The sequence below is a fragment of the Electrona antarctica genome (genome assembly GCF_951216825.1).
Source record: "Electrona antarctica genome assembly, chromosome: 7".
NCBI classification, from domain to species: domain Eukaryota; kingdom Metazoa; phylum Chordata; class Actinopteri; order Myctophiformes; family Myctophidae; genus Electrona; species Electrona antarctica.
This window is the reverse complement of record NC_136812.1, coordinates 36,041,429-36,055,951: the sequence shown is the minus strand read 5'-3', so window position 1 is coordinate 36,055,951 and position 14,523 is coordinate 36,041,429. Positions and strand designations below refer to the sequence as shown.

General features: G+C 41.6%; 2 protein-coding genes across 2 annotated transcripts in view; one reads left to right on the top strand and one right to left on the bottom strand.

Annotated features, from left to right (window-relative positions):
• Nucleotides 1-3,272, bottom strand: part of slc9a7 (solute carrier family 9 member 7) — a 48,616-nt gene extending 45,344 nt beyond the window's left edge. Inside the window, 1 exon segment of the mRNA XM_079506245.1 lies at nucleotides 2,897-3,272. Coding sequence (XP_079362371.1) covers nucleotides 2,897-3,185 — 289 coding nt within the window. The 5' untranslated portion in view covers nucleotides 3,186-3,272.
• A 3,144-nt stretch (nucleotides 3,273-6,416) lies between these two features.
• On the top strand, nucleotides 6,417-13,967 carry rp2 (RP2 activator of ARL3 GTPase). The gene is made up of 5 exons (XM_079504984.1): nucleotides 6,417-6,814; nucleotides 9,332-10,000; nucleotides 12,204-12,318; nucleotides 12,427-12,512; nucleotides 12,600-13,967. The coding sequence occupies exons 1-5, from the start codon at nucleotides 6,647-6,649 to the stop codon at nucleotides 12,681-12,683; spliced, it is 1,122 nt and encodes a 373-aa protein (XP_079361110.1). The 5' UTR covers nucleotides 6,417-6,646; the 3' UTR covers nucleotides 12,684-13,967.
• The last annotated feature ends 556 nt before the right edge of the window (nucleotides 13,968-14,523 follow it).

The window sequence follows — 14,523 nt, the reverse complement described above, 5'->3', positions numbered from 1 at the left end:
TGTCAGAGGTCTTTTGTGAGCTTCAGTTCCTGATGGATCCTCACGGCCCTCTACCATATTGGCGAATTTCGTGAAGAACGATAGCTCAGAACTGCCAAAACTGCTAAAATGGCATAATTATCAAGGAAACAAATATAGCTGCAAGCAGCGATAAGACGGGGTTAAGCCATAAAAGAAAGAAGCTATACTCAATTTGCACAATGAGGTATAGAAACAATGAATGCATTAGGGCTCAAAAGTAAGTAAAAGGAGTGACATCCTACTCTTCCATTCCATTAGGTTGGAGACTGAAGATGACGTCACTTTTTTTGTTACGCCCACAAATCAACCAGACATTAGCAGGACCCAGATTTTGGACCCAATCAGGGTCCTTGTTCCGGGCTTGTGTTGTTCACTGATTAGAGACTGGAGATGCCTGTCAACTCTGTACTCCCGCAAACCAACCATGCATTAGTAGGGTCCAGATACCACACAAATAAATGGAAATGCGATTTCAAGGAGTGGTAAACCAGGGTACGAAAACCTTTGAGGTCGCTTTTTTGACGTCAAGAGAGGATACAGCAGATCATATAATGAATTAATTGGGAGATCTAAGGGTCAGAGGTCCTTTGACAAATGAACGTGAGGTTCAGTTCTTGACCGATTCCCACGACCCTCTACCATATTGCCGAATTTCGTGGAAAACGACAGCACAGAATTGCCAAAATCTGCTGAATAATTACGAAAACAATAAGGGGTCTTCGCCCTTCAGGCTTGACCCATAATTATTATTGAGGGGCACTAGCCCCTCCTATGCCCAGCTTTCCGGGTTTGTGTACAAAAACATGAACATTGAAGACAAAAGTGAAGACGGACAAGTGATGCAAATTGTGATCAGCCTAAATTACATTTGTGATGATTTGTTTGGCTCAGCACGGAATGTGATGTATGATGATAAGAACGCCCCTCACTTCACACTTTTTCGTGTGAAGTGAGACCACAGAATGATATGATGTATGTGTATGATGATAAGAGCGGCACTTCACACGGGTGTGATTGTTATTATTATAAAGTGAAATATTTCATGCAATAGACTCTGAAGTCTGACGTCAATATCGGTAGAGGGCTTTTATTTGCATTGTAAACCCCATAGGGGGATTTTAGATCGCCTCATATAACTGTGTTTGACATGCCAACATGTCATCCCGGCCGTTTCACTCATATAGATATGAAGAGACTGTATCATATGAGTGACAAACGATACAGAGACACCTCCCTGACAATAACGCCGAGACAGCTGGACCACAATTCTTATATGAAACGATTTTAAGATGAGCCCATATTATTCTCCATAGAGAAATGACTTCCGTGAACCAGGCAGAACCAGGGGATGAGCGAGTTACGTCAGGACTTCGGCGCTCTATAAGGAGCATGCCCTGTGGATACAGCTTTTGCCTGAAACCTGTCCCGTTTTATCCATCCAGTAGGGACATTCCAGGAAGGAATCCTTGTGAAAAGGAAAGCAAAGCCTGCCATCAGAATTCCCAAATCGCTAAGTGACACTGATGGGTAGCTCTCTGGTCCATAGCCTTACTGCTCTTGCTGCCGTTGCATTAAGGCTCTGCCACTCTTTGATTCTAGCCCTCACATGAAACACAGACCAGCCTCTCCTCTGTAGCGGAAATATTAAAAAAACGTTTTACCTACTCACCAATACAAAGGCGGTTTGTGTAATTAGAAAGCCTACTTTCCTTAGTGGACGCAGCCCCCCACCACATGTATAAAATGCACTTTTGGGCCAGAAAGGGATTGTTTTTCCACCGGAAAATAAATACTTTTAGTTACTCCACTGCGCCCTCTACCGATATTGCCAAGAGAAAAATCTCATAGACAAGATTTTCCTTCCAAAAAATCCCTTTCTGCAAATGTGGTGGGGGGCTCAGAGTGAGTCCACTAAGGAAAGTAGGCTTTCTAATTACAAAAACCGCCTTTGTTTTGGTGATTAGGTAACATATTTTTTATATTTACACTACAGACGAGGCTGGTCTGCATTTATGCGAGCGTAGGAAGAGAACAGTTCCATAGCTTTAATGAAGGCATTAGAGCTATGGACCAGAGCTAACTGATGTGGAAGAATGGATCATGATAGTGATACTAATAAATTGTGAAAATATGTATGTGGGTATGTATCACTAGTAGCTGAATTCTTCTGTTTGGCTAGTTTAAGTGAGAAGCAAATTTAAGGATGAGTTGGGTTCTTTCTGTGCTCACTCACAGGTGACTGGAGATGACAACATTCCAGTGAGTTATGTTCTATATGGTGTTGGCACAGCTTGGGTATGATTACTTTTATTCTTTAGACCTGACCTGACACTGCTTGAGAGAAATATGCCTCTAACCAGAGCTAACCAAAGCATAATATAGACAAGTGTACTTGCTGTTCTTTGTGTGGGTGGGCCTCAGTCTGCAAACAAAACAATGCACAAGGATGGATGGATGGATGATAGATTGATAGTAGACAAACAGACAGACAGAATGTAAACATAATTTGAGTAGCATGTTTAACTTGAGTATGGGTATTTGCTAAGTCTGAATAACATTTCCCCGTTAAAATAACTGCCATGGCCCATAGGGCATAGGCAAGAGTGCATTTCGAAAACGCACGTTCGACATTGTCAGCTATTTAAATTGTCAGCTATATAAATGGATTCAATGTGATGAAACATTGTTGTTGGTGTATCAATCCATATTTAACAAATTGCAGTGCATATTATAGGTTTAGGCTCCCCGTTCCCGTCGCGTCTGTGCAGCCTCTCTACAGTATTAGAGCCACTTGAAAGAATGAATCACGCATGCATAACACCGTGCTGTAGCAGTGTGCTACTGATAGTGGGGATAATCATAAGCCTATTCTCACCATATATCATTGCCAATCCGGTCTCGTGTAGGAAACGGACCCGTCTGTGCTTGAAGAGCCATATCGTGAGAATCGTTAAGGTCAGCAATAAAATGAATGTCAGTAAATTAACGCTGTCCTGGCGGTGACTTTCCTCCGCTTCCTTCTCGGTTGTAAGTTCCCCCATTCCGTCGTCCTGTGCGTTCATTGTGGAGACCGCATTCAGCAGCAGAATCAGAAAAGGCAACATCTTGTTCTTGTCCACAGCAGCACGGAGTCCAGGGACCCCCCGCCGATTGAAAGCGTCCATGGTGCAGGATGCTGATAGACAGTCGCCTACTGGTCCTCTCTATGCCATGTCACTCACTGCGCAAGGTAGACAGAGATGAGTGCAAAACAATTCGCCAAAAAAAAATCGTAGACCGTATAGTTCAACCTTTTAAAGGCACAGTGCGCACTAAATGCATGAGGACGCGCGTCACTGTGAGCTTGCACTGCCCCCCTGGAAGGAACCGCATGACACCATCAGAGCCAGAGAGGTGAAGAAAGAAGAATCCTACATAGCTTTTTCTTGAAAATGTCCTGCAACAATGATGACTTTGCATCAAAGGACTCAGACTTGTTTTGATAGGAGCAGTCTTTTGAACGATAATGCAGCCAAAGCCTCCAGACATGATGGTGTCCATGGTGGTTGGTGGACAGTAACTAGGCGGCAGGCCTATAAGTAAATTTACTTAGCTACTTGCATTTTTGAGTATGATACATTTTTCAAATAGTGTAGGCCTACTTTTGACTCTGCTACATTTAGGGAACAAGATAACCACAGAAGAAAGAGATCGACTACAACCTCAGATCGACTACAATCTCACTTTGCAATTTTCACTAGACTATTATTTTTTGGAAACCAATTTGACTGAGCAACTTCGGTCAGGGTGCCTACGGATAATTCCTTTTTTTTTTACCACCAGTAGGCTACTTGACTCACTGGGGTAAGGTTGAGTAGTCTAACTTTCCTGTTCTACCTTGGATTTGAATCTCTTGCACAAGTGATGAAATCTTTACAACTGAGGGGATGCTGCCTGCCTGCTTGCTCTGGGGAGAAAGTTATTTGGACATTCAGGTCAAAGTTTTTGTCAAACCAAAAACAGGCTTGTGTCAAAGGTTGTGTCCAACCTAGACCATGATGTAAATGTCTCAGTAGAAGAACAGGGATACCAAACACTTAAAATTGTCAAGCCTACATTTTATTCACACAAAAATTACATAACAGGTGCAGGTGTTTTGGAGAACTGAGCACTATTTTGAGGAGAGAAGCAGTTACAGACAGTAGCCTTCTTACCTCTGGTTTCATGTCCATTCCTTGGATCGATGAAATATTTAAGTCTCTGTTTTATGGAGGTGATTATTCAAACCCTGTAATGGGTGTAACTGATGGGGTGTGAGAATTTTTGCAGTTTCAAGTAGTCATGGAATAGAGAGCAGAGAAGCAGGACAACACTATGTCAAATATACAGAAGGTGCATGGTCAAAATAGAGAATTAAAAAATCACGCTCTTATCATTGTACATCATCGCATCTCATTCCGGCCAAACAGAGTTTGCAATTGCATCCTCACCTTCGTCTTCAATGTTTGTGTTACGCAATGTTCGTGTTTACACAAACACTCAAAATTGTCCATTCATTGTCAATGGCATTTAATGTTTGTGTTAGGACAAAGTTTGTGTTTGCACACACATTAAAAGCTGGACATATAGGAGGGGCTATCGCCCTCAAAAAGAGGCAGAATATGAAAATCTCTTATGCAAGTAGTAACAACAATTCAGATAGGCCTATGTAAGTTAATGCATAGTGATGGTGCCAGCAGCAAGTTATTAAAATGGGTATAGGTTGTCCATTTCCTTTTTGATGGAAAATTGATGATTCTCTCCCGACTCCCCTGGGAGTCTAGCACCCCAACCCATTATAGGTGATTTTTTGATCTGATTGTTAGGTGCTTCCCATTTAGAAACAATATGTGAATGGTGAGGCCAGACAATTCTCACAGGGCATAAATGGACAACTGGGGATTAGCCTACGCTGCCTACCTATTTTTAGCATGGCCCAGTGTCTCAAGTAAATTGTCAGCTAATCTGATGTCTTGTTTGCCATAATTATATGGTATTTCTGGTTTGTTGTTGTGCATATATTAAAATTATTCCAACTGTATCTAGTAGTTGGAAGTATAGTTGGAAGTATAGGCAATAATATTGTAAAACATTTCAGCATTAAGTGCAAAACAATATGCACAATGAAAGTGAAACTTGAATCCGTTTTACAAAAAATTGCAATTGTATTCACAGTTACACTGAGCACCCTTGTAAGTGTAGTACTTTACCATACTGGTAAACAAGCTAAAACTAATTGGTTCATCAGTGAGCTGGATGCAATCCTACCTGGAGGGGAGAGAACAGATGGTGGGGGTGAACGGAACACTGCCCCCCCCTCCCAGTGCGCTGTGGTGTTCCACAAGCATACTAGGGGCTTTACTGTTCCTAATATATGTTAACGACATGTCATCAGCTTGTGACTGCAACTTGTTCCTGTCCAGCAGACCAGCAGATGACTCAGCACTGCTGGTCTCGGACAGGAACAAGCTGCAGGTTGAAAAGGCCCTCAGCTCTGAACTCGGTAGAATCTGCACCTGGCTCGCTGATAACACCAGAGGGGGCGCAACTAACCATGTGCAACCCAGATTCGGCACAAACAAGGGACTAAATTATTTCCGCTCATATGCCACCAAAATGTGGAACGCCCTACCAACAGTCATTAAGACATGCGAATCCCTTGACTCCTTCAAAACCGCTCTTAAAGGGCACCTACGGACGGCTGCAATTCGAAACTGGCCCTCGTAAAACCCGAATCCCCCACCCACCCCTTTTCCCCCTCACTGTATGTATGTTTGTTTCTTTCCTTTTTTACCTCTATGATGATTTTTTGTTTTGCTATATAGAGTATATTTGTACGTCAAATTGTTATGATGAATTGAACATGGTTGGCCCTATGTACTGTAATTCACCAATCTGTTAATACATTCATCAATCAATCAATCAATAGTGTGACTGAGCTACTGCCTTAAGTTTCTGTTGTACATCATCCCAACAGTAGATTGTTTGGAAAGTAGGCTAGAAGCAGCCTAATATTACGGAATCACACTTTATACTTTAATGAGACATAGTCATAGTAGATACAATTAATAATACTTAAGGATACTTAAGATACTAATTAAACACATGCTGTGTATGTTTACATCGAGGTGGCCACCTTAGTGCCCACTCTTCCTGTTATCATCCTATCAACATTGTTTTTGCTACTTGTACAAATTATTCTAGATCTGAAAAAATACTACTTGTGGTGGGCTACTGGGCTTGTCAATGGTTTCGTACAAATTCCGAGGATCACCCTGAATGCACCACAGCCCCACGCCTCTTGATCGGCGTCGAGCTTCTCTGATTGGCCAATCGCACTCAGCTACAAAGTATCGATTGGCTAGGAAACGGGAAGCTCCCCAATGCACAACTCTGCTCTGCTACGTGCGTGCTGTGCGTGCGCGTATAAACGACAACTAAGCTTGAGGGGCAGGGCAGAGAGAGTCGAGTGAGGAACCTACCAGTCTTGTAAATTAAAAGAGCAAACACTGAAATCGCCCGAGGAAGACACTCGATTGATCTCCACATTGAAATCTGACATTGTAGTTTTTTCCCCCGCCACATCTGAAATAAACAACAGGTGACAATGGGCTGCTTCTACTCAAAGAAATCCAGGAGGAAATTGGACGAAAAGGAGGACAACACTACTCCCACAACAACGACTGTTGCCGGTGATACTCCAAACACTGTTCCCCTGGGCAATGACATCACGGAGGAGCCACCCAAACAGTACAGCTGGGATAAGCGAGAGAAGGTAAATAGACGCCTAATTTAGAGCCTGTATAGTACTACGAACGGTGGCGCTTGAGGCGATGGAGGGATATGTAAGCTAAAGATGATGAGGTGATCAATCATCGACATGAAAGGAATCACTGCCATTATTAACCACTTGAACCAGAACCATCCATGTTCTGACTGAGCCAGAGGAGCATACCCCAGAAATAGCAGAACTACTAATGTGAGCTTGCCTTGTAGATGTGCTATATTTGTGTGGTGAAGAGATTTGGTGTAGAACAGGAACAAGAGCACCCCAGAAATGGCAGAACTACTAATGTGAGCTTGCCTTGTAGATGTGCTATATTTGTGTGGTGAAGAGATTTGGTGTAGAACAGGAACAAGAGCAGACAAAGTATTGTCAACTTGTCACGTTCAGAGGGTTTAACATTGCATCAGTCTAATGGCATCCAGTGCTTCCGCTTTGAGGTTTACTGTGATCTGGTAAATAGGTGTGGACAGTAATGGCATCTAACCATTTTATTCTCAACCCTTTTATTTTCAAGGATTCCTCTTGTTTGTTATGCATTAGAGTCTAATGATTAGACCATGGACCCCCATTTGATATATCTGGAACGCCAATCTAGTTATCAATAATTTAGCTATACATCAAACGTTTGAATGGAAGGACCACCTGACCAACCCATGCATGTATACTTAAGGTTCACTTCATCCTTTGTCACAGTTGACAGCGTTGCCCCCTTTTCTATGTCCATGGATAGAGCTCATTATAGGATTAACGCCCCTACATGACAACCCTGCATGCTCTTCTTGGCTCGTTCGAGTGCTGAACGCATTCTAGGAATTCCTAATTTGTCATTGCAAAGTTGCAACCAGAAAGGCAGACAGACCTGAATCAATCAAGCTCACTGAAACACTTTGCAACAACTGTACCAGAGCCATCTAATAGAAGAGTTGCGATATTGAGGGGGCAGAAAACAGCCCGGTCACGTGGTTCATGTACTCACGCAAGCCTATAGACTCCAATGCATTCCGTACATTTCCGGTTGTCTCCAGTCAATGTGGCGTGTTTATGGATCCTGCTCCAAAAGAGGCATGCTCGTTTTACCCCGCTACTAGTACTAACCCTATCTCTAACTCTAACTTAAACATAACCGCAAGCAGGGGAGCATCCCTCACCAACATCTCTCACCAACCTTAATCCAGTCTTTTAATGCACCCCTCACCAACCTTAATCCAAAAACTATTAACGTACCCCTCACCAACCTTAATCCAAAAACTATTAACGTACCCCTCACCAACCTTAATCCAAAAACTATTAACGTACCCCTCACCAACCTTAATCCAAAAACTATTAACGTACCCCTCACCAACCTTAATCCAAAAACTATTAACGCACCCCTCACCAACCTTAATCCAAAAACTATTAACGTACCCCTCACCAACCTTAATCCAAAAACTATTAACGTACCCCTCACCAACCTTAATCCAAAAACTATTAACGTACCCCTCACCAACATTAATCCAAAAACTATTAACGTACCCCTCACCAACCTTAATCCAAAAACTATTAACGTACCCCTCACCAACCTTAATCCAAAAACTATTAACGCACCCCTCACCAACCTTAATCCAAAAACTATTAACGTACCCCTCACCAACCTTAATCCAAAAACTATTAACGTACCCCTCACCAACCTTAATCCAAAAACTATTAACGTACCCCTCACCAACCTTAATCCAAAAACTATTAACGCACCCCTCACCAACCTTAATCCAAAAACTATTAACGTACCCCTCACCAACCTTAATCCAAAAACGATGAAAAAGTCTGCGGTTGTAAAAACAGCGAAAGTCTGCGGTTGTAAAAACAGTGGAGGCAGCGGGGTGTGAACACGTAAAGCATGGATTGCAAGGCGGCGTAGTAGTCCACTAGGCTAGCGAGGCAGCTGGCAGAATTGGGGGTTTGTGTTTGTATTAGAAAGAAGGTGAAGTTCTGCCCGCACGGGTGGCGCTTTACTTGGATACTAAGCCGGCGAGGTAAAATGAGCGCGCCTCTTTTGCGGCAGGATCCATTATGACGCGTCGATGTAGAAGAGCCGCCATTGGACTGGCCCCATGAAGTGAACGGAGTTTGCGTAACTGTCTTACTCTATGGCTCTGCACTGTACTTGGCCTGCTCTTACCAAATATCTTTGCCAGAAATAGCAGATCAAACAAGCTCACGATGTGACATGTTGTGAGCTTGTAGAATGGCTATTTATTTGGCGAAATACAAAACAATATCGGCTGTTGTGGTTCAAGTTGTCTTAATAATCAGTTGAGTGAATGTTACGGTTCATGGAACAGATAGGGATAAGTGAACGAGGACCTGACATGACAACCTCAAATCACAAGGCTTCTGCTGCTGATTGTCTACATTAAGGCTTCTGCTGCTGATTATTTCAAAATGTCTGTTTCCTATTCATAGGCCATAATGTCTACATTGCTATAAATAAAACTCAAATAAATGAATACATTTTCTGTTTCTGTTCAGGTGGATCCGAAGGACTACATGCTGTCAGGTCTAAAAGATGCTACTGCGGGTCGTTTGCCTGGCAAACTCAACGGGCAACAGTTTGTCATCCAAGACTGTGAGAACTGTAACATCTTTGTGCTCGACCACTCCGCCACCATTACGATCGACGACTGTGTCAACTGCCGCATCGTTTTGGGACCCGTTAAGGGCAGCGTGTTTTTCAGGGACTGCAAGGACATCAAGTGCGTGGTGGCCTGTCAGCAGTTTCGCACGCGAGACTGTAAGAAGATGGAGGTGTTCCTGTGCTGTGCCACTCAGCCGATCATTGAGTCGTCTACTGGCATGAAGTTTGGCTGCTTTCAGTACTACTACCCTGAGCTGGCGTTCCACTTCAAGGACGCCGGGCTCAGTATATTCAACAATAACTGGAGCAACATTCACGACTTCACCCCCGTCTCTGGGGAGACTAACTGGAGTCTGCTGCCAGAGTCGACCGTGGTTCTGGAACACGTGCCGGCCCCAGACCCAGAGTCAGAATTCAAGTCTGTGCGGATTGCAGCCGACGCTGCACGCAGCATCGTGCCTTTGACAAAGGGAGGGAGGCGCAAAGACAGTGAAGAGTCCTGTTTGTTTGTGTTTTTTTCTGGGGACTACATGACTGCAAACGCTCGCAAACTGATTGATGAGGTGAGACTAGCCGTGAGACAATGAGACCTTAATTGATGCAGGGTTGCTGCTTTTGACCTTTGGTTGAATTATAGAAGTATAGCAGACAGGGATTTATTATTAACGGTATTCTTATTTTCATTCAACTACGGCTGTTGTGCTTATAATATATTTTTGGAGTCTTAAAAACAGATTTCCAGGGGGTCCCCAGCTAAGTGAGCATCAAAATTATTTTAACCACTTTAACTGTATTTATTTGGCTATTCAAAAATAGCCGATCTACAAGCTGACAACCACATGCGTTGTCAGCTTGTAGATTTTCTGTGGAAGTGGAATAATTCAGACATTTTTAACTAAAAAATAGGTGACACACAATCATCAGATCAGCATGAGCAACACTGACACCCTCAGTGTGTTTGTATGCTGCCTACACGTAGCTCCCTTGGGCCTGAGTGGGTGAGTCACCTTCCTGTGTGCTCTGTGATGTCTTTCCTTTGTGGTCAGCATAATACTGTATGCTTGCTAAAATCAAGCAAGAAAACATCAGAGAAGGAGGTGTAATGGAACAAAAGAATAACAAGGCATTAAGGCAAGCATAACAGAGTGGGAATGTAGAAATTGTAGTTCATAGATGGAAACAGAAGTGTCGTAAGTAACTTATTTATAATGACTTATACTTTACTATAAGTTGGTCAATTATATTGTATTACTGTCCAATGACTAAAATACAAAGCTTACATTAGTTGAATGCTATATTTTTTCAGGATTCATCTAAGAAGACTATAAGGCTTGATTTGTACTTGGTTGCACGTGGGTGTTGCACACTGAAAATAGTAATTACTGCTCAAAATGTACAGCTCAATGTGCCACAGTGTAACGCCTTACTTGGCTATTTTTTGGTGCGCAACACTGCAACCAAGTATAAATCAGGGTTTAAGTTTGAGGCGATAAACTACTGCACTTGGCCAATAACTACGCAGTGCAGTGTTTTCTCCGAATTCCACACGAGCCAACAAAATATCCCATCAGCAGGAACATTGCCAATTTGTGCCCGCCACCATGGGTGTGATGTTCCTGGTGTGGGTGTCAGCAGTAATCCTCTGTGTGCAAGTTTGATTAATGCGCCCATGGCAGCAATTCAGCAAATAAATATTATGTCCCTCTTCCCCTATTTGTGCCACAGGGTGAAATAAATTACAATAAAAAAACGTGTGGACACTGTGGACTGATCTACATCTCAGCTATGTGAGCTTGTAGAACAAACAAGTTGGTAGGGTGTACATAGAAGCAGGCTGCTCTGTCACCCAACCAGATCAAAGCAGACTGAACCCAGCTGCCTGACTGATATTGCCAACCAAAATAGACAAATGAAGCGCTGTCACTGCGATGGTCATCTCCTCATTTGCACAACATCAACCAGATGAATAGTTTTCTGTGAGGAGAATGCTGCAGCTCAGTCCCTGTCCCTACTCTACTGTACACGGATTGGCTCAAACCTGACTTTACAGCCCGCACTTTTGGTAGCAGGGCTAAAACGTTATTGATGAACTGCGTTGAATCACTTAATAATGTAATGTTAAAATGACAACTATTTAAAAAATGTGTTTAAAACCCATTCAATATTAGTGCTTTGAAAACTAGTACGTTTGGCTCTAAAGTGAAATGACAAATGGTAGCCTATTAGATGTAACATCAGTTTTGTTCAATGAGGATTAACAATCTCTAGAAAAAGCTCTGTTCACATGTATGGTTGATGGCAGTAGCTACATAATGCAGTCACAATATAATGTCAGTAGTTTAGTCCAAGTTAACTTGGTCACATACAAATACAAATCCTGTCTACCTAAATCCTAAACATACCAGTGAATAGGAAACTAGGGAAATACTTTGGTGTGAACTAGTAATTGGTTGCTCTTTAGTTTCTGCTGATCATGTGCTTTCAAATAGCCAAATGTGAGTAAGCCAGGAATTCCTACAGTTTAATTTTCTTTGGCTCACCCTGAAAAGTGGAAGGAGGCTGCATCGATGCCAAGCAAGCTGGTGTTAGTATTCAAACATTCCAATACTTGGCTGTGCTGTCATGAAAACATTCACAAGATGTGCATTATCACTCATTAGAAGACTGTACACAAAATGTTGCGTGTGACACATGTGCGTATGTATGTGTGTTGTTGTTTTGCATTGATTTCTGGTTTATACGACTTAATTTGTTTATTGTATACAGGTTGTCCAAAAGGGTTTGGTGTTGATCCAGACAAAGGAGGTCTCCATGCGACCCGAAGATGTGAAGAGAGTGTTCCAGCGTAACGCAGAAGATCTTGTGGACTGCACCTCTAAAGGTAATTGAGTGTCCGTTTTGTTGTTCTGTCCTTCTCCGCGTGAGAGTGAATGCAGGTTAATGTGTATGTGTAACCTTTTTGATTGTAAATAATGTCTCATTGTCAAAGGCCCAGTCATTGCCCTAGAGTTGAGTGGAGATGGAGTTGTAGATGCCTGCAAGAACATTGCCAATGAAGTGTTCAGTGGAACCAAGGTAATAAGTATTTTCATCTCTCGTATAACTTTGCTCTTGATGTAGTTGCTCTGTTGGACTGAGCAAATGTTCTGTATTTCTTGGCAGGTTTTTGTTTCCGAGAACAAAAATACATCTTCTCGGGATGTGGACAACTTCTTCAACTTTGCTGACATGCAGATGGGCTTGTAATTCACAAGCCAATGAGCCAAGAGCATCAAAATTAAATTGCACATTAGATTATGGATCAGATTTTGGAAACCCCCAGCCACTCGGTTTTCGATTGAATATCAGCTGTGAATACTTCTCCTTTCTCCTCCGTCTTGAAATCTGTTGGAAGGAAAAACCATAAAGACCTTGTTAAACAATGCCTTTTGAAATGGGTTTTGATAACAATTGAAATGCTGTCGTTAGCTCAGCTGTCCGTTTACAAAGATTAGTGTAGAAATAAGTTCCTCTTTCCTCTTAAAGGGCCACAGTGTCACTATGTCTCATTGTACATTTACCACATCTAGATATATGTAACTCTAGATGATATTACACTCAATTGCTGTTTTTTTTCCTTTTTTTTAAAAGATCTCGTTTTACATTTGTTTTACATTTGCTCCTCATGAAATGCCATTCACTGCCATTCGTGTTGACTAGAGATGTTGGAAAAATGTATTCTTTCAAGTGCTGCATTTCTAACAAAATGTATTTGGAGAGGGATCCTAACTTAACGGTGAATTTCAGCCAATTCAGTGAATTTTCAGTGAATCTTAAATGTGCGATGGACCGATGGAAAAGTATCGATTTATGTAAAATATGGGTCCGAAATTGTATATATTGTAGATAATGACACAGTGAGTGACACAAGTATAGACCTTTTAACACAGAATACAATTCAATATTTTGCTGTAAACCACTGTGCACATTGGTAGTTACTGTATATGATCAGTGCTGTGAAGTGTGAATATTTATATTCGCCATGAATGGATTTGATAATTATATTGCTTCTATCACATGAATGTAGACATTTGCTGTAAATGTAGTTACTGATAAGTGATAAATCAAATGCTTTGTTTTCTTTCTTTGCTGTTTGAAAAAAATGTCCTGTATTGAAAACTTGCAAGCACAAGAATATTTATTATACACATCTTTATTTCTTCTTCCCAGGATTTATTGTGTGTGTGGTTTAGATAATTGTAATTCTGTGAATTTATGTCTGTTCTCAATTATTCTGCAGTTGATCGTTATTCGTTACATATTTGTTAATACAGTTGCTGTTTGAACAATTGGACAAACATTTGATTGTAAAAGGTTGATATGCTTCACGGTACCTTTTTGTTTGTTCATGTTTACCTAGTATTGTACTTATTATTAAATATGAATATGGCTGGGATTATAATTTAGGGTAATTAATGTAATCAGAGTTTTATTTTGTAATATGCTTTTTGTATATTTGTAGTAAAAGTGTCCATGTGACTTCTTTCTGTTCTTGTCTACTCCATTTATTGCCTATATGTATTCTCTCTTTTTTCTTTTTATCCCACAATTTTGCAACCCATTTCTTCACCCAGTGTCAATTATCTAATGTAATCCTGGGCGCTACACTTCCTCTACCAAACTGGGGGACAGCGGACTGACCTCAGGCGTCCTTCTACGCATGTGGTGTCCAAGCTGCTTCTTTTCACCTGACGGGAGAGTTTCCCCGGCCCGACGTAGCGTGTGGAAGGAACATTTTTGGCATCTTAGCTCAAACCTACAATGCAATACTTTGTTGCGCCCAACAGGAGCATTACAAAGTTATACAGTACAAAAAAAAAACCTTACCAAATTTACCAATTCCATTTTCCCTCTCCATTTCAGTGTTTTTGTCATAAGACAAACTAGCTATTCCAACGTGCTATTCCAAAACCAGGTACAATTTTAAACCATTTTCAGCAATGGGATAATTATTATTACGTTTTTGGTGGGTAGATCTTGTTGAGGTGGTCATTTTGAAAATGCATCTCGGCTCAAGAAAGTGTGGACACCCCTGCTCTAGTCTATA